The sequence below is a fragment of the Peromyscus leucopus genome, chromosome 16_21 (assembly GCF_004664715.2).
Source record: "Peromyscus leucopus breed LL Stock chromosome 16_21, UCI_PerLeu_2.1, whole genome shotgun sequence".
In the NCBI taxonomy this organism is placed as follows: Eukaryota; Metazoa; Chordata; class Mammalia; order Rodentia; family Cricetidae; genus Peromyscus; species Peromyscus leucopus.
In genome coordinates, this window is record NC_051084.1 from 6,219,660 (window position 1) to 6,242,174 (window position 22,515).

Here is a 22,515-nt window from a genome sequence, read left to right on the forward strand (position 1 = left end):
ATTCACACCTGCAATCCCAGAACTCATGAGGCACAGGCAGGAGCATCACGAATTTGAGGTCAGCCTGGGCTGCATAGGGAGACTCTCTCTCAACAACAACAAAGATCAGGGCTAGGGAAATGCTTTTTCAGTCAACAGCACGTGCTGATCTTGCAGTGGACCCAAGTTCAATTCCCAGCACCATGTCAGGAGTTTCACAACCACATGTAACTCTAGCTCCAGGGGACCTGGCGCCATCTTCTGGCACCCACAGGCACCTGCATTCATGTGTATAACACCCCCTCACACACATACATACACATAATTTTTTAAATAAAATAAACACAAAAACCAAAATCAAACACATAGTGTTATGTACTGCATAATCACATGACTGATGAAACCAGCACCACCACACACTGGATTAATGTTCTACAATGTCACATGACCAGGTGATAGGAGTTTTCCAGCTTCTCAATAACTTCATGGCACCATCCTCATATACATCACTGTGGTGAAGGACACTGACTCCAGGTCTAATGCTTTCCCCATAGCTCCGTCACCACACCTCATGGGACCTAGCATACCATTGGGAGAATGTAGAGACATATCATCAGTGTTTGCCCAGAAGCCACTCTGGATGAGGCACAGTGCTGCACAGTGAGGGGGTTGGGGAGTGTCCATCTCACAGCAGCAGACATTGAAGCAAGGGCCCTGTCATCAGAGTGCCTTCCCCGGGCTCTGAAGAGCGCCAGCCCAACGCTGAATGGCTGGGGCTTCTCAGAGGTCTTGAAGCCACCTGCTACCTCTTGAACCCGACATCCCAGCTGCTGGTGGGGCTGACCCCCGACTCCTCGTCCTGGCTCAGCCTCATTGAGTCCCTTGGTCCACGCAGTTATGAACACCTACCTATTGAGCCCTGTGATGTCGGCTGGAGGTGTAGAATTGGCAGGGAAGCATGTAAGAAGTGATGCAAAATGGATGCTCTGTGCCCAGTGAGAGGGGAACTGTATGGGAGTGAGTCAGGAGCCAGGAGAGGATGTGAGAGAGGCACCCATCTGAGGCAGCAGCCTGCAGAGTCCTAAGACCATGAGGGAACCCAGGGGTTCAGGGCCACTGATGTGCCTGTTCAGATGGCAGCAGAGTCTGGAGACTGTCCTCAAAGGACAGGTCTCGGAGGACTAGCGCCCATCTGGTGGGGCTTAATCCAAGAGGAGAATTTGCATACTGCTTTGTGCTGTGTTTCCATTTAAAGAGCACTTGTCCTTCCAGTGCCCCCTCTCGGCCCATCCCTGGCCCGGAAGCCCCCATTTCCCCCGCTGCAATCCCCGCTATTGCCCCTTCCACCTGGCCGGCCCTGGGGTCACCCCTCTATCCTCCTGCAGTTGATCATGTCGGTGTTTGAGAACAGCATGAAGGAGCGGGGCATTGCTGAGAACGAGGCCTTTGACTGGGAGAAGGCGGGCACCGACGCCCTCCTGTCCACAAGCACCTCCACCCCACCCCAGCAGAACACCCGGCAGACGGCAGCCATGTTCGGGTGAGTCTGAGTGGGGGCAATCAGGGAGGGTGGGGTGATCAGTGACCCTCACCTGGAGCCCTCACCCCAGAAGCCAGCCCTCTCATCCTCCTTGGACCCCCCCTAGTTGTATCTTCATGCTGGATGCTTGGCTGTCCTATCACAGTCTACCTTGAATCTAAGCATGGAGTGGGTACCTTCTTCATTTAGGGCTTTTGACTAAGGAAGAAATCCTGGTGAATCAACTTGAACCCCACAGTCTGCCTTTCTCACTGTAAATAACGAACATGTATGTCTTACATCATCCACGCTGCAGGGGCTCAGGGAGACATTGGTTCCTGTCTTTACAGGGCCTCAGCTGATTTGGGGAAATAGTTTCCGAACCATGTGGGGCATGTGGAAGGGTACCTGGGGAGGCTCCTGACTAAGAAGTGTTCCCACCTCTACTAGCCAGGATTCTCTAGGGGACCAGAACTGATAGAATGAATGTATTTATTAGAATAACTTATAGGCTGTGATCCGCTAATCCAACAATGGCTGTCTATCAATGGAAGGTCCAAGAATTGGTAGTTGTTCAGCCTCTGAGGCTGAATGTCTCAGCTGGTCTTCAGTATACATCAGGATCCTGAAGAAGTAGACTCTCAGGCCAGTGAAGGAATGGACTTGCCAGGGAGAGCCAGAGCAAGCAGCAAAGAGAGCAAGCTGCCTTCTTCCGTGTCCTGTATGTAGGCTTCCGGCAGGCGTGCCCAGATTAAAAGTGGGTCTTCAGATTTTGAAAGATCTGGATTAAAGGTGTAGCTTTCCACTTTAAAGATCCAGATTAGAAATGGATCTTCCCACTTTAAATTATTTAATTAAGAAAACTCCCTCACAAGTATGTCCAGCCATTTGGGTTTTAGTTAAATGCGGATGTAGTCAAGTTGATAACCAAGAATAGCCATCACATCACCTAACCCAGGGCCACCTTTGGGAGGAAGATGTCATAGAAATTGCTGGCACACCACAATGGCCCAATTCTGTGCTGAGGCTGCTCGGGGAAGTGGGGTATGATGGTACATACCTACTTCCAGCATTTTTGGAAGGATGAGGCAGGAGGATTATGAGTTTGAGACTAGCCTGGACTACACAGGGAGACCTTGTTTTGAAAACAGAGAGGAGCCTGGGAAATGTGGCTCAGTGGATAAAAAGCACTCTCAGCTCAATCATGAGGACCTGCGTTAGGGTTCCCAGAACCCACATAAGGGGACACAGTATTGTGTCCCTGTAATCCGTGTGTCCCTATGGTGAGATGGGAGGCAGGGCCAGAGAGCCCCCGGGAAGCTTGCAGCCCAGCCAGCCTGATGCACAAGAGAACCTTACCTCAGTGGATCCTGGGGGCTAGCTGGCCAGTCAGTCTAGCTGAAATAGAAGTTCCAGGTTCACTGAGAGACCTTATCTCAAAAAACAGGGTGAGGGCTAGGTGTGATCTCAGTGCTCAGGAGGCAGAGGCAGGCAGATCTCTGGGAATTTGAGACCAGCCTGGTCTACATAGCAAGTTCCAGATCAGCCAGGACTACATAGTAAGACCCTGTCTCAAAAAATAAAACAAACAAATGCAGGGTGGTGGTGGTGCATGCCTTTAATCCCAGCACTTGGGAGGCAGAGCCAGGTGGATCTCTGTGAGTTCGAGGCCAGCCTGGGCTACAGAGCAAGATCCAGGACAGGCTCTAAAACTACACAGAGAAACCCTGTCTCGAAAAGAATAAATAAATAAATAAATAAATAAATAAATAAATAAATAAATAAGAACAAAAACAAAAAAACAAAGTGAAGAACCATAGAGGAAGACATTTCCACACCAACCTCTGGCCTCCACATATATGCATGCATACACATACACACAGAGACACACACACACAGAGACACACACACAGAGAGACACACACACACACAGAGACACACACACGCACACGCACACGCACACACACACGCACACACACACCACAATTGTGTCTCAAGATGGAGGCAGAGCCAACGGCTAAGGCTGTCATCCGACCTCCACATGCAGACTGTGTCATATACACTTGTGTACACACACTCACAAAGATAAAACTAAACAAAAACAGAAAGAAAGTAAATAAAATGTATTAAGGAGCTAACACGTGGAGCTGGAGAGATGGCTCGGCAGTTAAGAACACTGGCTGTTCCTGCAGAGGACCTGGGTTTGATTCCCAGCACCCACTTGGTGGCTCACAGTTGTCTGTAACTCCAGAGCAGGGGATCCAGCGCCCTCTTCTGGCTTTTGCAGGCACTGCACACACGCGGTGCACATACATGCAGGCAAAACACTCTTACACATAAAGTAACTACATCTCTTTTTAAAAGGTCTCTGGATAAGATAAGGAGTGTAAAGGGCTCTTCACAGACTTGTTCCGGGGTCTGAAGGGAGCCAGACCCTGACCGTGGCTGCAGCAAGGGTGGACATGTTCTAGTCCCTGCGGGCCACATTTCCTTGCAACCCCTGCCAATCTGAGGATGATCTGGTCTCAGAGGCCTTGTGGGTCAGGGATGGCAATGGAGTGTCCACTCTGGAGGGTCCCCAGGGCCTGTGCTGGCAGAGAGTAAAGGAGAAAAGAGAGAAGGGCATCCCTGCCAGCCTTACCCATGACTCTCCCTGGCCTCTCCAGAGTGGTCAACGTGACGCCAGTGCCCGGGGACCTGCTTCGTGAGAACACCGAGGATGTGCTACAGGGCGAGCACCTGAGTGACCAGGAGAATGCACCCCCGATCCTGCCTGGGAGGCCTCCGGAGGGGTTGGGCCCTGGCCCCCACCTCGTGCCCCACCCCGGGGGTCCCGAGGCTGAAGTGTGGGAGGAGACAGATGTCAACCGCAACAAGCTGCGCATCAACATCGGCAAAGTAATTGCACCCAGGCAGAAGGGTGTGGGCGGCCTTCCCCATCTGGGTTCCCAGCCCTTGACTCCATCCTCCCAGCCCCCCCCCCCCCCCGCCTCATGTCTCTTTTCCCCTGAGAGAACCTCTCACCGGCTTGTCAACCCCAACTCACAGCGTCACCTCTCCTACAGACCCCCTGTGTGGAGGAAGAGCAGAGTCGGGGAGTGGGGGTCCCCAGCTCCCCAGTGCGTGCCCCCCCAGACTCCCCAACAACTCCAGTACGGTCTCTACGCTACCGAAGGGTCAACAGCCCGGAGTCGGAGAGGCTGTCGACAGCAGCTGACGGGCGGGTAGAGCTGCATGAGAGGAGGTGAGTTTGTAGACGGGGTTCGGGGTGACAAGGGCCCTCTGGTCCCGAACGCCTTCATCAGCGTGGCTGGTCTGTAAAAGTTCATATATGAGGCAGGAGTTGAGGAACCCTAGAGAGCATGCTGGGGTGCGCTTGGCCTGGGGTCAGGCTCAACAGAATCGGGGTCAGTCGGTGGCCTGTGGTGGGGTATCCAGAGAGGAAAGAGTGGGGCAGGCCGGTTTCTGGGCCCAGGCCTCGGTTCTAGACGACTTTTTCCTAGACCACGATTCCCAGATGCCTGGAGAGCAGCAGAGACGAACTTCCTTTGGCCTGCAGGCAGAGAGCCGAGGAAGGGGGCTAAGGGGCTGCTGGTGGCGGGGTGGGACAAGTTTTGGGGGTGTAAGGGGTATGGATTGAGAGCAGGGGGACCCAGCAGGAACCTGGTTAATGAGGGAAAGGTTGGGGGGCGGCGCTGAGGGAATTGGCCTTTGGGAAGTGGGGGAGGGTAAAGTCGGCCGTGGGTGGGGTGTAGCTGGCAGGGGTCAGCAAAGTCACCACCTGAGTGGGTGGGACACCAGGTGGGGGGCATCTGGAGGATGAAATGTCACGAGTTTTCCTTTGCTCCATAGTAGACCAGGGCCTTCTGTGCACTAGGAAAGGGAAAAGGCCCTCTGGGCCACGCAGGAAGAGGGCATCCTTTCTGATACCCACTCAGTATCTTTCCTAACGACCTTCATCAGCCATGGTCCTGCCCCCGGACCCTGCCCTAAACCGTCCTGACCTTCCAGATTGAACACGGTGCCAGTTTGGGGGCCAGACAAACCACAGACCGGGCTGGGTCCCTGGGTGTGTGACAGAGCTCACTCACTCACCTGGGCTGTCCTGCCAGACACCTCTTCTCCACACATGGCAGCATGGAGTCCCTTGGTAGAGAGCGTTCTGGACACGGAGAAGTAAGGAAGGGATATGTGTGGAGATGAGAGGGGCAAGTGTCCCGAGCAAGACAGTTTTGAAGAGCTGCCCACTCAGAAGGAACTTTGAGCAAGTCGGTTCGGGTCACAGGAAGCCCCCCTTCAGGAGTGGCCGGAAGGGGCAGGCTGAAGAGAGTGTCTGTTACAGAAGGTTCGGGATGTCACAGGCAGGGAAGGGGCAGGATGGCTTGGTGGCACTTGGGGCACAAGAAAGTGTGGAGCGGACAAGGCTGGGGTGTCCCAGCTCTCTCTCTGTCTCTGTCTCTCTGTCTCTCTCTGTCTCTCTGTCTCTGTCTCTCTGTCTCTGTCTCTCTGTCTCTCTCTCTCTGTCTCTCTGTCTCTCTCTCTCTGTCTCTCTGTCTCTCTGTCTCTCTCTCGTCCTCACACACTCAGGGTGCACACACAGCTCACCTTCCATTTCGTCACCTTCTGTCCTTCATGTCCCTCAGAACAAATTGCTCTCAGGAAAAGAATGTGAGCATCCATTTGCAGGAAGTCCTGGGGCGGCCTCCATCTCCCAGGGCGGCCTCCATCAATGGTGTTTTATTTTAAGCCTTACTAACAAATCGACACAAATACGGTGTAGAGTGGGATCGGGCGGGGCCCGCGCAGGCTGGACGGGGTCTTTTAGAAGCGCTAACGGGAATCCGCTCCGCACATCTTCCCTCTGCGGCTGAGTCACTGAGCGCCAGGGAGCCCCTGCCCGGAGCCCAGATCCCAGAGGAGTTAGGCCTGGTTTTCCTGGCGACCTGGGGCCAGGAGCCAACACATCCTCCACATGTAGCTTCTTCCTTTACCACACACACAACCATACGGTATGAGAAGCACCCCTGTGGGGTTGGCACCATGCCAAACATGTTCTGGGTGTTGAGTGGGAGTCAGAGGCACAGTTCAAGGTGAGCACGGAAGATGTCCCAGGCAGGATCCGTGCCCTGAGGTCAAAGGTTAGAGGAACCCAGGCCCTGCCAGGCAAAGGTCACAGTCTATCTGTAAGGAAGACAGATACACCAGTAGATCTGAGGTCCATGGTGTGATGGGGGCTTGGGGTGCCTTGTGAGGCCAAGTAACTGTCCGTGCAGGAAGGGGAGGGTTCACTCCAGGAAGTGCTTCAGAGTAGGGTAGGAAAGCAGAGGATGGAGGCACTGTCTGTGGGGGTGAGGGTGGATAGTTAAGGAAAAGTGGGTGATCTGAAATAGACCTGGTTAGGGAAAGAGGCGCCCTGGGTACAGGCTAAGGAATTCAGATTCCGACTTGCAGCTGGGGACTGCGAGGCCCAGCCTACCTGGGGTTAAAAGCACCAGCTGGGCAGGACCAGAGGGTGCAGTAGTGGAGCTGGAAGCCATCTGTAACCTCAAGAGCCAGCTGGTACATTTGCCCTGGATGCAGCGGGAGGGAGCCACAGATGGAACGTAAGTGCCTGCTGGGTGTTGGAAAGACTAGCTTCCCTGGAGTAGCCCGGAGGAGAGGGATGGACTCATTTTCTGCATGCTCGTGTGCCTGGCATATGGTAAGCATCAAGGAATACTTGTGGAATGAATGCATGGTAAGGTGGATGGATAACTGAAGTGTTTCTTAGAAAGCCATCTTGCAGGAGTCACACCCTACCCTGCCCCTGGCTTGATGTCCCCAGCACTGAGCTCCATTCGGGTGGCTCTTGCAGGTCACGGATGGATTTGCCTGGCTCACCCTCACGACAGGCCTGCTCCTCACAGCCAGCTCAGATGTTGTCCGTGGACACAGGCCATGCTGACCGGCAGGCTAGCGGCCGGATGGACGTGTCAGCCTCTGTGGAGCAGGAGGCCTTGAGCAACGCCTTCCGCTCGGTGCCGCTGGCTGAGGAGGAAGACTTTGACAGTAAGGAGTGGGTCATCATTGACAAGGAGACGGAGCTGAAGGACTTCCCTCCTGGGGCCGAGCCGAGCACGTCGGGCACCACGGACGAGGAGCCTGAGGAGCTGCGGCCTTTGCCTGAGGAGGGGGAGGAAAGGAGGCGTCTGGGGACAGAGCCCGCTGTCAGGCCCCGAGGGCGTGGCATGCAGACGCTGGCAGAGGAGGACCTGCGGCAGATGCTGCCCCAGCCTGCACCACCTCAGCTGAGCCAGGCTGATGGCCGATCAGAGACATCACAGCCACCCACGCCTGGCAGCCTTTCCCACTCACCTCTGCACTCGGGACCCCGCCCTCGACGGAGAGAGTCGGACCCCACAGGCCCTCAGAGACAGGTAAGACTGGACTTGTGTATGACTTCCCTATCCTGAGACCCCCAGAGTTCTGCAGGCAGGCCTTGTGTGCCCCATTGTGGCCCCGCTGGCCTAGGAACCCGGCGGTGACAGGGCCATGGTGGAGACAGCCAGGTATGAAGGGTCCCCACCATGTGTGGAGACAGACAGGCTTAGGTTGTGGGATAAGTCTTGCATTGTGAGGAGTACAGCTAAGTCACAAAGCAGGATAAAGGCCCCCTGGGCCCTAGGGACAGCCTACAAAGGCCTTGTGGTGGCCGTCTTCAGCACAGTACCGTGAGGGTGTGAAGCGGGTCCTGGGGCTGTCACGGAAGCTTTGGCACCACACTGAAGGGATGGGATTGACCCTGAAGGCGTGGTAGCCCGCTGAAGACTTTCACATAGTATGGCACTATGGTGGCTTTGAGGCTTTTGAGCGATCCCTTGGGCTGCTTTGTAGAAAATGAATTGAAAGGGTAAGAAGTTAGAAGCAGGAAGGCCACGTGTCCTCAGTGGCAGGAGTACCCTGGTGGCCTGTGTAGACTGTGACATGGGGCAAAGTGGATGGATGGAGAACAGAAAGGCTATGATGGAGGGCAGGTTGGGGGTGACAATATCTTACTGGATGCCCGGGCTTCTGATGGCTTTGAAGGTGTGTGTGGGGGTTCAGATTGGGCACAGTGACCTCTTGATGTCTGAAGGATGACCACGCTGTGCTATCCGTTGTTCAGGAGAGAGATCTCACCTGAACTCATAGGAACCCTGGAGTGGGTGCTGTCACCCACATGCAGGGTGGGGGGTCCCAGAGCTGGGAAATGCTCACACATGGAGGAGCGGGAGAAAAGGGAGTCCTTAATCCTGACCAGAGGAACCAGAACGTGGGAGAAGAAATAGGGAGAGAGGTGAGCAAAATCAGGATGGGCTATGACTGATGGCAGCCAGGAAAGACTCCGGAGAGGAAAGCATGGACAAAGCCCTGGGTTCGATTCCCAGTGCCACATAAAACTCGAGTGTTGGTGCACACTCCTGTAATGCCAGTACTTGGGAGGCAGGGGCAGGAAGATTGGCAGGTCAAGCTCATCCTAAGCTGCATAGTGAGTTCACAGGCATGTTGGGAGCCCTGTCTGGCTTCAGTGTCTCCCCCCTCCCCTTCCTGGTATTTTGAGACAGGGTCCCACTGTATGGCCCAGGCCGGTTGGTTTCCAGTCCTTTTGACAGCCTTCAGAGCATGTGAGGTTACAGGGCCGCACAACTCTACCTGGTTCAGATGAGCAGGCCGGAGAAGCAGGGTGGAGGGTAAAGGATTTGGAAATGCTGGTCTGGGGATCTGAAGTGTATCTCATGGTGGCAACGGCGATGTGTGTGAGAGAGTGTGTGTGTCATGTTTCCTGTTAAGGACAACCCTGTCAGAATAGGTTTGTAGCCACTGTGCTGACCTCTGACTGAGAAGTGAACATCATCTCTTACACAGTCTCAGGGCCTGCGGCTTGTTCCACTTGGTGGGCTTATGTTGGAGCTTTGTGTGGTGCCTAGGTACAGCCTAGGACCCAGCTCTGCCACGCACTCGGGTTGGGAGGTCTGGCCTGGGATGGCATGGATGCCTCGGAGAGGGCAGCTCTGGGGAAGAGTGCATTGGGCCTTGTTCATGTCAGGAGAGCCTTTCTAGAAGTGATGCTCTGGTTCACACTCTGGAGAACACCTGGCTTTGCCTTGTACTTGGAAGTAGTAGTGAGACCCCAGCTGCCTGATGGGGAGGCTTCGCTCTGGCAGTATGCGGGCTGGTATGATTAGACCATGACCAATGTTCCCTTGGCTCTGAGCAAGGTGGGGGCAAACAAGATGTTCTCAGGATTTCTCACTCCCTGTTCCTCCTAATCAGCACCTCAGAACATTTGTTATCTGCCAGGTGGCGGAGATACCAAAGGGACAGGCAAGGGGACCGGGCTCCCAGGAAACGTGGAGTTGGGGCAAGGGCGTAGACCGTGGTGCTGGAGGGGAGGAAAACATGATAAAGTCAGCTCTCTTTTCTGTTGTTCCTTCTGGTCCCTGGGGGCTGGCCACTGTCTCCTTCTGGGCCTCAGACCAAGAGAGCCAAGCTTCCTCTCAGGTTGTGCTCTCCTGCGGATACTTTGTACATCCTAGGTGTCATGCTGGGGAACTCCTTCAGGACCGGGACAGGCCTATTGTGCAGTCCTGGTGTATAACATGGACAGGGAAGTGAGTTGTGTCTGTGGTGTAACGGGGGGGGGGGGGAGGTGTTTGCCAGCCTCGGTTTCCCCATACTGTGCAGAATTGAGGTGGCTCGACATTCTACAATTACGTGTGTGCTTGTCTGAACCCACTGATCTTGAGTGTGCATTGTTTGCGGGTGTGGACAGATGTGCACACATCATTGCATCTGGGAGCTCGTAGGGACCAGAGCAGGGAGGACAATGAGGGAAATGACAGAGACGGCAGCCAGCACGGGACACAGGAAGACACTCTTGCGGACTTCCGTGAATGGTCCTCATGGCAACACTACACGCTGGCAGCCTTGACTTACAAGTTGGGGAAGGAGCCTCAAGTAGTGACCTGAAACAAATGAGCAAGCTTTCCGGCTGGAGCCGCTAAATGGTCGAGCCGGGACATGACACCAGGCAGCTGGGTAAGGGTCTCCTCTGCCTGGGAGCCCAATCTAAGGCGTGTGTGTCAAACATGTAGAGTAGCAAATGCAGGTCAGAGAAACAGACGGTCTGCGCAGGGTCAGAGTGCCTGGAGCATTTGAATGTGTGTGTGTGCATGCACGTGCCTGGCACACCAGCTGGCTGGCCTCATTGGCAGATGTGCCTGCAGGCATGTCCATAGTGCCTTTGGGTGCCTACGGGTGAGACAGATGGGACAGGACGTGTGCTGTATGTATTTCAGGACATCAGGGTGAGGCAAGCCCTTTGTTCTCCAAGGCAGAGGGAGCAAACCGGACTGGCGTGTGTTCTCTTGGTTGTTGCGGGGCAGGGGGTGCTTTGGGCTAGGCTGGGGCTGCGTGCTGTGTTCCACGTTGCAATAAACCTGTGAGATTCCTCTCCATTCCTGGGTGACTAGAAAGAACACACCCACCCCATCCTCCACCTTTCTTCGGGGAATCCCTCCTAGACCTGGGGTGGCAGGCTCTGAGTCTGATGTGTGAACTGTCCCCGCAGAAGTCATTACCACATGAACGCAGTAACCAACAGCTGTGGGAGCGGATGTGGAGCTAGGCGTTGGCTTGTTCCTTGGTGTGCCTAGTGTGGATATGGGAATACCTGGCTCCCTCCAGGTGCAAATTGGCAGGAGCCAAGGAGACAGCTCAGCTCGGGCAGAGGGGATGCCGAGGGAATGATTTGGGGTTGACCGTGTGTAGATGTGGGGAGGCCAATAGCACAGCAGGTCAGCATTCCTTAACCACACAGACATCTGCTGCAAAGCCACCAAAACGCTGCCTTGTCAGGAGCTGGGCTGTGTGCTGGGCCTGGGAACAAAGATGAGCAAGGCCTCCTTCTCAGGCCTCAGAGCTGGGAGGACGGGCTGGAAGATGGGCACTCACAGTTAGGGCCATCAGGAGGAGGAAGAACTTTCATCTGCTCTAGGGACTTATGAGGGAAGCTGGGGTGTCCTCACAAAGGTGACTTCACACTGGGTGTTGAGGACAAGTGAGTGGTCACAAGTGATGCCTGGCCTGGAGCAGGGAACCTGCTGGGATCCAGTTTCAGCTCCTAAGACCTCTTTGACGGGGAATAAACTCTAACTGGGTGTTGTACTCGAGGCACCCACATGGGCTGTGTGAGGAGCCTCTGGGTGCCTGGGCCCCATCTCACTGCAGGCAGAAAATAAGGAGCCCAAACTTGGCCCCCAAAGAAGCTGACGGAGGAAGGAAACTGGTGTGGTGTGGAGCAGACGATGGTGTTAAAGTCTTCCCCTGTCCCCTCCCCGAAGGGGGTCTCTTGTGACCCCCCCCTTTCTGACACCAGCAAGGCATACTGGAGCTGGGTGGCCCTAGTCCCTTCCCGATTTGCCCCTTCATTCCCCTAGAGCGAGGGACAAGGAGGCAAAGTCTGCAGACACCAGGCTACCATGTCCATCCCCATGTGCTTGGGAAGTGTCCCCTGTGACCCTGGGGACAGGAGGGCACAAAGAGGGATTCTTACAGCCACCACTAATTTGTAGCTGCCCCCCCACCCCAGCTCAGCAACCCTCTGGGCCTGCCATTCTGAAGAGTGTCTTTAAAGGGCTCCTGAACACAGTCCCTCACTGCTGTAAGTGTCCGGCATATCTGGTCCTCAAACCCGAGGAGGTGGCAGCCACTTTTACCCCATTTACAGGGGAAGAACTTGAGGCACAGAGAACTGAGGTCAAGGGTCACCCAGCAGTAGGTGATAGAGAGTTGGGGTTAAGACATCTTTGGGTTGGCGCTGGGGGTGATGCCCCGTGCATGTAATGCCAGCGCTTGGAGGGCAGACCCAGGAGGATTGCCAAGAGTTAGAGACCAGCCTGGGCTTCGTAGTGAGTTTTAGGCCAGTGTGGGGTACAGAGTGAAACCCTGTCTCAAAACAAACAAACAAACAACCCCAAAAGCTCTGCTGGTAGGTCTTGCCCAGCAAGCACAGGGCCCTGGGCTCCCTCCCCCAAACTGCAAAACAAAACACTCTCTTGACTTCTTGCAAATAAGTGTGAGTGCTTGGACTCCAGAGTCCATCCACTGTCCCCCAGACTCCTGACACCTCCGGTAAGGAGGCTGAGGGTGCCAAGGAGGGAGGAGCTTGATGTTTTAGATCTCATGAGGCAGGCTGGGGGTCATAGCTCACTGACAAAGCTTCAAGCTCCAGCACCGCAAATACGTTAAAAATCATCTGGAGGAGTGTGCGGTGTGGCTGGGTTAGCAAGGGTGGCGGCACTTGGCTAAGCGACCCAACAAAAGGGCCTTCCTGACTGGAAGGTTCCAGCCCAGAGGGAACCCTGTGCTAGATGGGGCTAAGCCCAGAAGGCTTCCCGGAGGAGGTGAGTGATCAGGGTCTCTCACCCAGAGACCGTGCTGTGAGAGGAGGAGGTGGGCAGGGCGCTGGCAGTTCCGAGGCTGGACCTTGGGTGGGCAGCCTGCGCCCCCTCCTCCAGCGCCATCCGCCCCCTGCCAGGGACGCCGGTGCCGCGGGGGCTGTGAGCGGTGGGTGGTCCCCGAGAAGAGCTGTCCAGTCTGTGCCTGATGCCTCTTTTTCCTCCACTCTCTTGGTCTCTTTCAGTTGGAGGAGGACAGACTCTCGGGGCACTCCCTCCCGCGGTACAGCCCCCTGCGACGACTGGCGTCCTCCGTGTTCTCCTCCTCCACGCTGGAGACGGAGCACTACCCTCACCCCGGCGGCGGCGGCTCCTCCTCGGGCTCCTCCGGTTCCCTCATTCAGCGCAGCCGCTCGGCCGAGAGCAGCCCCGTGCGTGCTCCCCACCGGCGCCACGCGCCCCTGGCCGCCGGCAACCACAGACTCGTGCCCTCGGTGCTCCGCATCTCGCGGTCCCAGCTGCAGCAGGTGTGGGCGCGGTTCACCCACAAGACCTAGGCTGGGCCCCCCCCCCTCCTGGAGGGGGCAGGTGGGGGGGGCTGGGGAGCAGACAGAGACCGTGGTTCCTTCCCAGGACGCAATAATCACAGGCCACACAGCCCATCCCACCCACGTGCAATACGCCCCCCTAGAAGGCTGGCCCGAGATACTGTAAAACTCCCGCTCCACCAGAGGCTCTGTCCCCAGAGACTCTGTCCCGGGTGGGCTCCTTTGCTAGGGGCCAGCCAAAATGGTGCAGGGAGGGGTGGTGTGCTGGCGCAGTTGGACAGGACAGGGGCCCTGAGATGGAGCTCCCAGGGGCTCCGGAGTCCAGGGGAAACCAAGGTGTGGGGGAGCAGTCTGGCTGTGGGGTCAGGTTCTGTTTACTCTGTAGTGTCTGGTGGGGCTGGGTCGGATCCACCCCTGACGGGTTGTTGGGACTCGAACCTCTGCAGATGTGCGTCTGTGTCTGTCTAGTTGATGTGAGATAGGAGTGTTGATGCAGGCTGGTCAAACCCGGCTTGGGGTGTGGTGAGAGAGTGTCTATACTCAGTGGTGGGGAGTGGACGGCCCCGTGACCTAGTGAACATTTCCCATGCCACCGCCACCAAGGGCAGAGAGCCTTCCCTTCCACATCTTACCCCACCATCCCCAAGACTCTTCTGTGCCACTGCCTGAGAGGCCTGACTTCGGGAGCTGGAGATGGATAGAGGGGTTCCCAAGGACCAACTTGCAGGCGATATGGAGAATGTGGTAAAGGAGCCAGGACCCACCAGATCCTGGGCACAGGGACATCTTGTCTCAACACCAGACAGACAGCTCAGATCTGCCACTCTCGGGGGGCTCCCCCTGGAGGTACCCTGGGTGTGGTGCAGACAGGACACAAGGTAGGTAGGCCAGAAGAGGACACTGCTGGGAGTGTACCCGACTGTCCTTTCCCCCTCTGCCCACTCCTCAGTCCCCCACCTGTCACTGCAGGGTCCCCACTCTTTCCTCTCTTCATCCCTGCCCATGCCAGCCAGCAAGGCGTAGGGCGTGGTGGTGAGGAGGCTGCCAGGAGGGCTAGTGACTGGGGAGAGGAGGAGGCTAGAGAGTTTGCAGACCGTGTGTTCTGGTGAGCTTGGGGGAATATGTGTCGTACCCATGTGAGTGTGCGAATCCGTGACTGTACACACAGCAGGCTGTCAGGGATGAATGCTCAGGCTGTGTCGCGCACAATTCCAGAAAATGCTACTTACATAGACCCTAGTATGACCAGCACCTACTGAAGTTACACGGTGCTGCAGTTGTGTGTGCGTGCGAGTGCGTGTGTGCATGTGCTTACGTGTGTGTGCGTGTGTGTGTGTGTGTGTGTGCGTGTGTTTGTGTGTGTGTGTGTGTGTGTGTGCGCGTGTGTGTGTGTGTGTGTGTGTGTGTGTGTGTGTGTGTGGTCTTCAGTAGCTTCCTAGGTCCCTATTTTTGCTCTGCTCTTTATGCATTTCCCTCTGACCTCTGTTTCCTCCCCACCTTGTGGTCCATCAACTTCCTCAAATATCCCTGATTTTAGTAGCGGTCTTAGGGCTCCTGGACCAATATGGGGATGCTTATATCTAGTGGGCAGTGGCCAGGAGCCGATCTTTCCACATATGCACATGACCAACTTACTTCTCTAAAACTTTTTTTCTTTTTCTTTTCTTTTTAAACACTAATGCCTGGGCCAAGAGCATCTCTTCCATGTAGCAACCAAAGCCAGACCCCAGTTCTAATCATATGCCCTTCTCAAGCTAGGCTGCTCACTTTGGAATGTCCTCCATCCCAGGGCTCTCTTGCCCTCTGGGCTGTTCTAGATGGCTTTGCCTTCTGCCCAGGCAGGAGTTGGGGGAGGGAGTCCATGGAGACTCCTTGAGAAAGAACAGAACACATAGCACAAAGGTGAGGGGTGGGGCCACACAGAAGCCCCGCCCTCCTTCCAGCACTGCCCCCTCCCCTTACCCTCTGCCCTCTCCCATGTGACAGCAGCAGGGGTCCTCTGTTCATCTGCTCCCTAAGTCAGCCGCGCTGGGGTTCCATGACACCAAGTACTTTGCTATCTGGCATTCCTTTCCAGAGTGTTCCAACACCAGACCTGAGCAGAGTTCCACCTCAGTGGCCCGAATTGTCCCTGAGGTTTTCTGAGATCCCCAAGTGCCTTAATGCTTCGTCAAAGATAATGGCACTGGCTTGAGCCTCAGTTTAGCATTATATTCATATAATTGTTCCCCAAGCTTATCGGGATGGGGGAATCTGTCCCCCACCTCTCAGTCACAAAAGACAACACTCAAAATGCCTGGCCCTCCAGAAGGCATCCTTTTGCATTGGCCTCTGTGATGGAGGAATTCGTAAGCCCACCGGAAGTGATCTTGACAGACTGTGTCTTTGGGGTGGGGCTGCTCTGACTTTTTCAGACTGCTCAAGTCTCCTCTAAGCCACTGTGTTAGACCCTGGTCCTGTGGCATTGGGTGGAGCTCTGCGTGGTTTGGGGCTGAGTCTCTGCGTGTAGGGCTAGGAAGAGCCTGCAGTGATATCAGACGCTTTTCCTCTGAGAATTTCCCAGAGAACAGAGCATGTCTGGAGAAGTGAGTGTGTGCCAGGGGGCGGTGTACAGCTTCTCCAAAGCCAGCTTTGCCAGGGGGCAGCCCTCTTGGCCATGCCTAAAGCGTGGTATTTTCATACTTGGTACCTACACCCTGCATGTAGTGGTGTCTCCAGGTGCTCTGTAGTTCATCCTGTCACTGGCACACAGTGCTTCCTGTGTGCCAGGCCATGGTCTGGGCACCTGACAAAATTAACTCACTTGAACCCCATACTAACGTATGATAGATCTCAATGCTCCCTTTATAAGAACACAAATTAATAGAAAAGCCACTGATGCTGAGTAACTGAGCTCTTGTTCCACAGGAATCTCTAGATATTTTGGTCTGGGTGTTGTTTTCCTGCTGGTTCCCTCCTGGAAGAGGAGGGTTGTCTCTGAACCATCCTGTCCTGTCCCAATCTCACCTTGGCATGGGATTGCATCCAGATATGAGGCATCCCAGAGCACTGGGGTCAGTTGAATCGGCTGGACTCTGTCTTGGTCCTATGACCACCCCCTTGGTCCCACATTGCCCCAAGTATTGTACAGCAGCACTGAAGATTAGGTGGGCAGAAAAGACACCGTAAGAAAGCAGGCACCTGGACCTGACTTTAGTCCCACTAGAGGATCCAAGGGGTCAGGCTCAGCAGAAATCAGGGGACTTTGAGAGGGTGTCACCAACTCATACAAGAGGCCAAACAGTGCCAGTAAATTTACCATAAAGGAAACCCCACTGCGGTCACTCTGCTCAGCTCAGCTCAGCCAGTTGTTGCCACTGACTTCCAATTTTTATGTGAACTCTCCAAATATTTAATTATTGGTCACGCACACGCACACGCACGCACACACGCACACGCACGTACGCACACATACGCACACAGCAGTTTCTGGGAAGAGCTGGTGACCTGACTTCCGTGGCCCTGAGGACTCCTCGCTGCCTCCTCTGTCCAGGGCTACAGCTCTCAAAGCAAGGCCGCTCTTCAGCAGGCACTCAAGGCAGGCAGCCACTTAGAAAGCTAGCTGCTGAGCTCGTGGGGCGCGGTGGTGGTGGTGGTGGTGTGTGTGCGAGCACGTGTATGTGTGTGTGCTAGTGTGCATGTCTCTGTGGTAGCTCAGTGTGTGAAGCCATTGGATTTTTTCATTGTGAGTGGTGTAGAACCGTATGATAGGGCCAGTGTTTTCTCAGTGGGAGCAGGTGTCCTGAGGACTGTAGGTCAGTGAGAAATGCTGTATTAAATTCTTCGTAATCAATACAAACCCCATACACTCAAGGCAGCTTGGGCCACAGCAATAACCACTCAGCATTCATCCCAACCACTAACCCTGAGCCCAATAACCAGTCTCTCTAGGCATTTCTAGTTAGAGGGAAAACACACCCAGCCCTTCCCAGTGGGTTGTGGGGTGGCAGCTCGGAGCCAGGCTGGTCCCAGCACCCTCCTTCCTGCCTCTGTCCTCTGCCCTGCCTTGGTCTCTTTTTCTGGGGCATGGTGGTGCTGTCTGTTCAGACAGGGTGGGGGAGCCTGGGCCACCGAGGAGCATAGACTGTGTCAGTGTTAATGAGTGGTGTGGGGAGAAACCATGCTTGGGAGGGATGTGGCTCCCATTGGAGGCTGGGATGCTCTGTTGGGGTTGGGGACACAGATGATGTGTTCTCTGCTGTCCTTGAGTTGATGTGGCAATTGGGGTGCAAGTGTAGACATCTAAGGGCAATTTCTGCTGTACCTCAATCTCCACTTAGATATGGGACACTCCTAACTGGAGGGCGGGAGCCACGTCCACCCCACACTGACATTTAAAGGCATCCTTCTCCCTAAGGGAGAGGCCCCAAGGCTGAGGACCATCTCCCTCAGATAACCCCACACATACTCAGTGGACTTCCCAACCTGGGAGGCCCCTGAGCCCACCCAAGAAGAGGTGGGGAAGGAATCGGGAACCTTCCTCAGCCCTCTCCTTTCCCTGGGTCTCCTATCACCCCCACCACTTGCCCTCGGATCCTGCACAGGCTGTCGGTGGGGAGAATGACCACCCACGCACACGCACGCTCACACTCCGCAGCCTCGCGTACACTTCACCCACTCTCCGGACAGCAAACAGCAGCCCCGACCCGGAGCGCCCCCGAGCCCCTGTCGCAGATTTCTAACTGTAAGGGACGTCTGTCGCCCACTCCAGCTCCGTCCCCACCCCGGGGCCCGTCCTCCCCGCCACCCCAACCCCTGCAGCCGTCGCACCTCGAATGTACGTTCGGTCTTTTTAACCAGCTGCTACTTGGCGTGCCCCCGGTACCGCCGGCCTCGGAGTCCCCGTCCAGCCCCGCACCCGGCCTGCCCGGGACCCCAGCTCCGGTCCCCGCCCCGCCAAGCTGCCTGCTGCTAAAATCCTTCTCTTGGGTTATCGCCCCCGCTGTCTGCCTTCGCTCTCGATTTTGTTTGCTTTTCCTTTCTGCGGGCTCGCGGCCGCTGGGTCCCTGGCCTGGAGGAACTCGCCCCTGAGTGCTTCCAGGGTTCGGGTGCAGACCAGGGGCGGGGGAGGGGGATCTGGGAGGAGCTGGCTCCTAGAGCCCGACCCCCTATCCCGATTCCGGTTACCTCACCGCCCAGAGGGCTGTCCCCACCCTTGGCCTTGCCATTGGATGCCAAAGAGCCCAGAGTTGAGGGGAGAGCCGAACTTTGAGCCTAGGTCTCTCAGAGCCACCCAACCCCACTCCCCTTTGCCCATGCTCCAGTCCGCGTCCCTTGTCCCATCCCACCCGCCACTAAGGGCCCTGGGGGGGCTCCCCAAACATGCCCCCACTTCCAACTCCTCCCCACCCCCACCCCCGAAAATAAAACTCAGGGACCAACATCTGCTTCCTTTGCACTTGCTCCGTCGACCCCTCCCCCAGGTGGAGGGGCTTCCGTGGGGGAAGGGGCGGGTTCCGGGGCCCCTAGAGTTGATTGACAGTATTGACGCAGAGAGGGGCTGGCCCCTGCCCCGTGAAAGGTGGGACTGGTGGTGTGGGGGAACTCAGCCCCAGGACCTAACTGAGCTCCCTCCCTACAAAGGCCCCTTATCCCCCGTCCCGGGGATGGGGTGAAGCGAGGGATGGGAGGGGGGTTGGCGAGAAGACCCTCCCGGAGGTCTCCAGCCCCAGCCGGTTTATTCCTGAGCGCCCCTCCCTCTCATCCCAAGTCTTTTGTATTGCAATAATACTGTATTATACGCTTGCACTATTCCCTTACCCCGGCCAGCCTAAGCATGCACGAGAAACTCAAAACCACTCACACGAAGATGGGACGCTTTTTCTTTTCTTCTTCTTTTTCTTTCTTTTCTTTTTTCTTTTCTCTTCTCCCTTTTTCCCTGTTTCTCTCCGGGGTGCGTCCTCCTTAGTGTATATAGCGGCGTCAGGGGCCCCGGACCCGGGTAGAAAAGCATGCACTGAGCCCCCCACCCCCACCCCAGACTGCGAGTACTGTACAAATCCAACACTTGAAACCGACACGCACACGCGCGGCGCCGCCACGGGGGTGGGACACGGACACGCACCCACGCGCACACGGCCGTGCACGGGCGGGGGTGGGGGCGCCCCGCCGTCAGGCGTCGCTGTGCGAGGGATCTTGTGCCTTTTAAAGTCCCTGTATGTTCATGCAGACAATCCGGAGAGCTTGTGTACTACCAAATCCTGATTAAAGACGCCTTCCAGGAACCTTTGCCTTGGCCTGCTTTCTTTCACCGCCCACTAGGGTCCGTGCGGACCTCAGCTCCAGGGGCAGGGCGGAGGGCAGGGGGCTGGCCGGGACTGCTCACTGACGAGTGCTGACCAGCTGGACTCGAATTACCCTCCCCGCCCCCGCCCCCCGCGCCTCCTTTCGTGGGGGAAGCTGATGGGTGGACTCTGGGCTCTGGGATCCTGCTCCAGGTGCCGACTGGACAGAGAGGAATGCCATTGAAGTAGGTTAGGTCCCACCGAGCGAGTGTGGTGGAGGTGGGGCGCCAGAATGCCAGACAGAGTGCCCTGTGCTCTCTACCGTGCCCTGCTCCTGCCCCTGCTGGGTGAAGGGACAGCACCCATGCAGATTTAGCTCTGGGCCTGCAGGCAGGCAAAGGGTCTAGACTAAGAAGGCCAGCACGGCAGAAGCAGGCTGAGCAGACAGAATCTCCTGGGTCCTGCCTCTCTTTGGCCCCTCACCCTGGCTGGGCAGAAGACAGGAAGGAGCTAGTATTACTGGTGACTGGGGGCTGCCTGGGACAGGTTCTGGCTAGTGGGTGAGTTCCTCCAGCTGCTCAAGGGGAAGCAACCTTCCTCTTGGGGCCCAAAGCAAGTGGGAGGCGAAGGGCCAGTGACAGGCACAGGTCCTATTCCCCAGGGGGCTCAGAACCCCCTCCCCCACATCCTTGTTGGCTCTGGGTCCTAGAGCAGATGTGGAGGGAGACACGGAGATCTGGTCATGTGTGTGAGGTCTGAGTAGACCTGGTAGCCATGTTCCCACCTTCCTCTTCCTTAGCCGGAGCAGCCACCTCGAGGGCTGGGCTATGGTGCAGTGGAGGGAGGGCCTTGGCTGGACAGCAACACTCTGAGGGGAGCAGGTAGACTGAGGCAGGCTAGTGACGCAGCAGATGTGGTTGAGAAGCTGCCAGCAGCTACTTAGTCTCCATGTCCTCACCTCTGAGGCCTGGCATTGCTGCTTGGCTGGGGGCCAGGGTGGTGGAGCATGTTTGCTTAGCTATTTCACCTTCCAGAGCAGAGGAAGGGATGTGGGCCATGAGGCAGTCCTGACAGGCACTGGTCCTTTCCCTGCGCAACGTGGGGAGTGTCAGCTAATCCTTTGCTTTGGCACTCAGCCTGTCCCATCCCCCACTACCTTGGGACTTTGAGCTGGAGCGTGGTTCCAGGTAGGGCTTGGCCAGGGTCCAGGCAGGAGAGTCACCTCATGCACCCTGTGTGGGCACTGGGATGAGGCAGAGTGGCAGGTCTCCCTGGGCTAACGGGACACCAGCTCGCTCAGCAGCAAAAGAGGACCAGGTCCGGCCACCTCCCTTTGTGTGTGGTGCTGAGGGCAAGACTTCAGCTGGCCTTTGAAGCTGGAGGGACAGTGCGGGGAGCAGAAGCCTGGGGCTTCTGCTCTCTCTCTGAGGATCTCCGCTTGAATGGCCTGCTTCCCCTTGGGTCATAAAACAGCCAGAGCTGCTTTTGAAACAGTCTCACTATGGGGTCTTGTTTGGTCTGGAACCAAGTAGCCCAGGCTGACCTTGCACTCACAGAGACCCCCAGCCTCTGCCTCCTGAGTGCTGGGATTAAAGCTTTGTGCCACCACCATGCCTGGCAACCAGGGGACTTCAAATCAGTGGGATGAGCGGAGCCAAGGCAGGCCTGGGAGCCTGCCTACACAAACAAGTGAGAATCGTAAAGGTCACTGCCCTGGGGAGAGGTGTGATCTCCTTCAGGCCAGCTAACCCTCCACACGTCTGGGGTGTGCTGCCCTCCCAGAGTTTCCTCGGGCTTCCATGGCCAAGCACACAGAAAGCATCCTGGAGGTACCAGCAGACTAGGAGGTCAAGGGGGCAAATGGCTCACTAGACATCCTGGGAGAGGCAGAGAGCTTCTGCCGAGGAGGAAACTCCTTTCTAGGACAGTAGGTGAGGGGGGGGCCGGGGGACTTAAACAGAAACCCAGTGTACCCAGGTTAGTGTGGGTGGCCCTGATCCTGTTGGCAAAGCTCTGAGATCTACAGCCTCCCTCCCCGCCCCCGCCCCCCGTCTGCCCTCCCCCAAATGCAGAAGGTCCTCCATGCTCCTGGGTGGGAGACAGAGAGGCGCTAACAAATTCTGAGTCTTGGTAGCCCTTGTCAACACACTTTCCAGTTTGGGCCAATGCTTGGTCAGTGCTTCTTGCTCCCTCGCCAGCCTGGTTGGTTCTCAGTTCTCCTCTTCCCCAAACCACTAGGGCAAAAGGCCTTAGATGGGGGGGGGGGGACGGGACGACTTTTCCTCTAGTTATCCAGCTGAGGGGTGGGTCTCCCTTGAATGGGGCTTTCGTGTAGAGATTCGGGACTTGGCCGGGTGTGGGAGAAGAGGTGTTTCTAACAGAAATGTCCAAGACCGCAGAAGTGGGGTGAGGAGAGCTGAGGGGTGGGGCTGAGGGGCGCCTGTGGCGAGCGGGCGAGGCTGGTGCTGGGTAGGAAGTCATGAGCAAAGCTGCCCCGTGTCTTCCTGCCCGTGGCTGTCAGTGCATGCACCCAGCCCAAGGTGCCCAGTGCCACTTAAGCAGCCTTGTCCACTCGGCCAGCTGTTTTCCACAGCTGTGACACTGGAAGGCACATCAGTGGATGAAGAATGGAAGCAAGAATGGAAAAGTAGTGTGGGCAAAAACAAAAGCAAAAACAAAACAAACAAACAAAAAAACAGCTACTGGGGACCTCCACGGGGGTGTAAAGAGGGAAACGTTCTCCGGAAGCTTCTAGACCATCAGAAGTTCCTTTGGGGGCCAAGGCTACC

The 22,515-nt window shown here is 56.2% G+C and overlaps 1 protein-coding gene across 3 annotated transcripts in view; it reads left to right on the forward strand.

Moving 5' to 3' along the window:
- The window catches only part of Ttbk1 (tau tubulin kinase 1), a 45,251-nt gene that overhangs the window by 12,212 nt on the left and 10,524 nt on the right, over positions 1–22,515 (forward strand). For all 3 annotated transcript variants that reach the window (XM_028887144.2, XM_028887145.2, XM_028887146.2), the window contains exons 10-13: positions 1,365–1,519; positions 4,165–4,396; positions 4,564–4,742; positions 7,353–7,914. In XM_028887144.2, the coding sequence (XP_028742977.1) occupies positions 1,365–1,519; positions 4,165–4,396; positions 4,564–4,742; positions 7,353–7,914 (1,128 nt within the window). The remainder of the gene's footprint in view (positions 1–1,364; positions 1,520–4,164; positions 4,397–4,563; positions 4,743–7,352; positions 7,915–22,515) is intronic.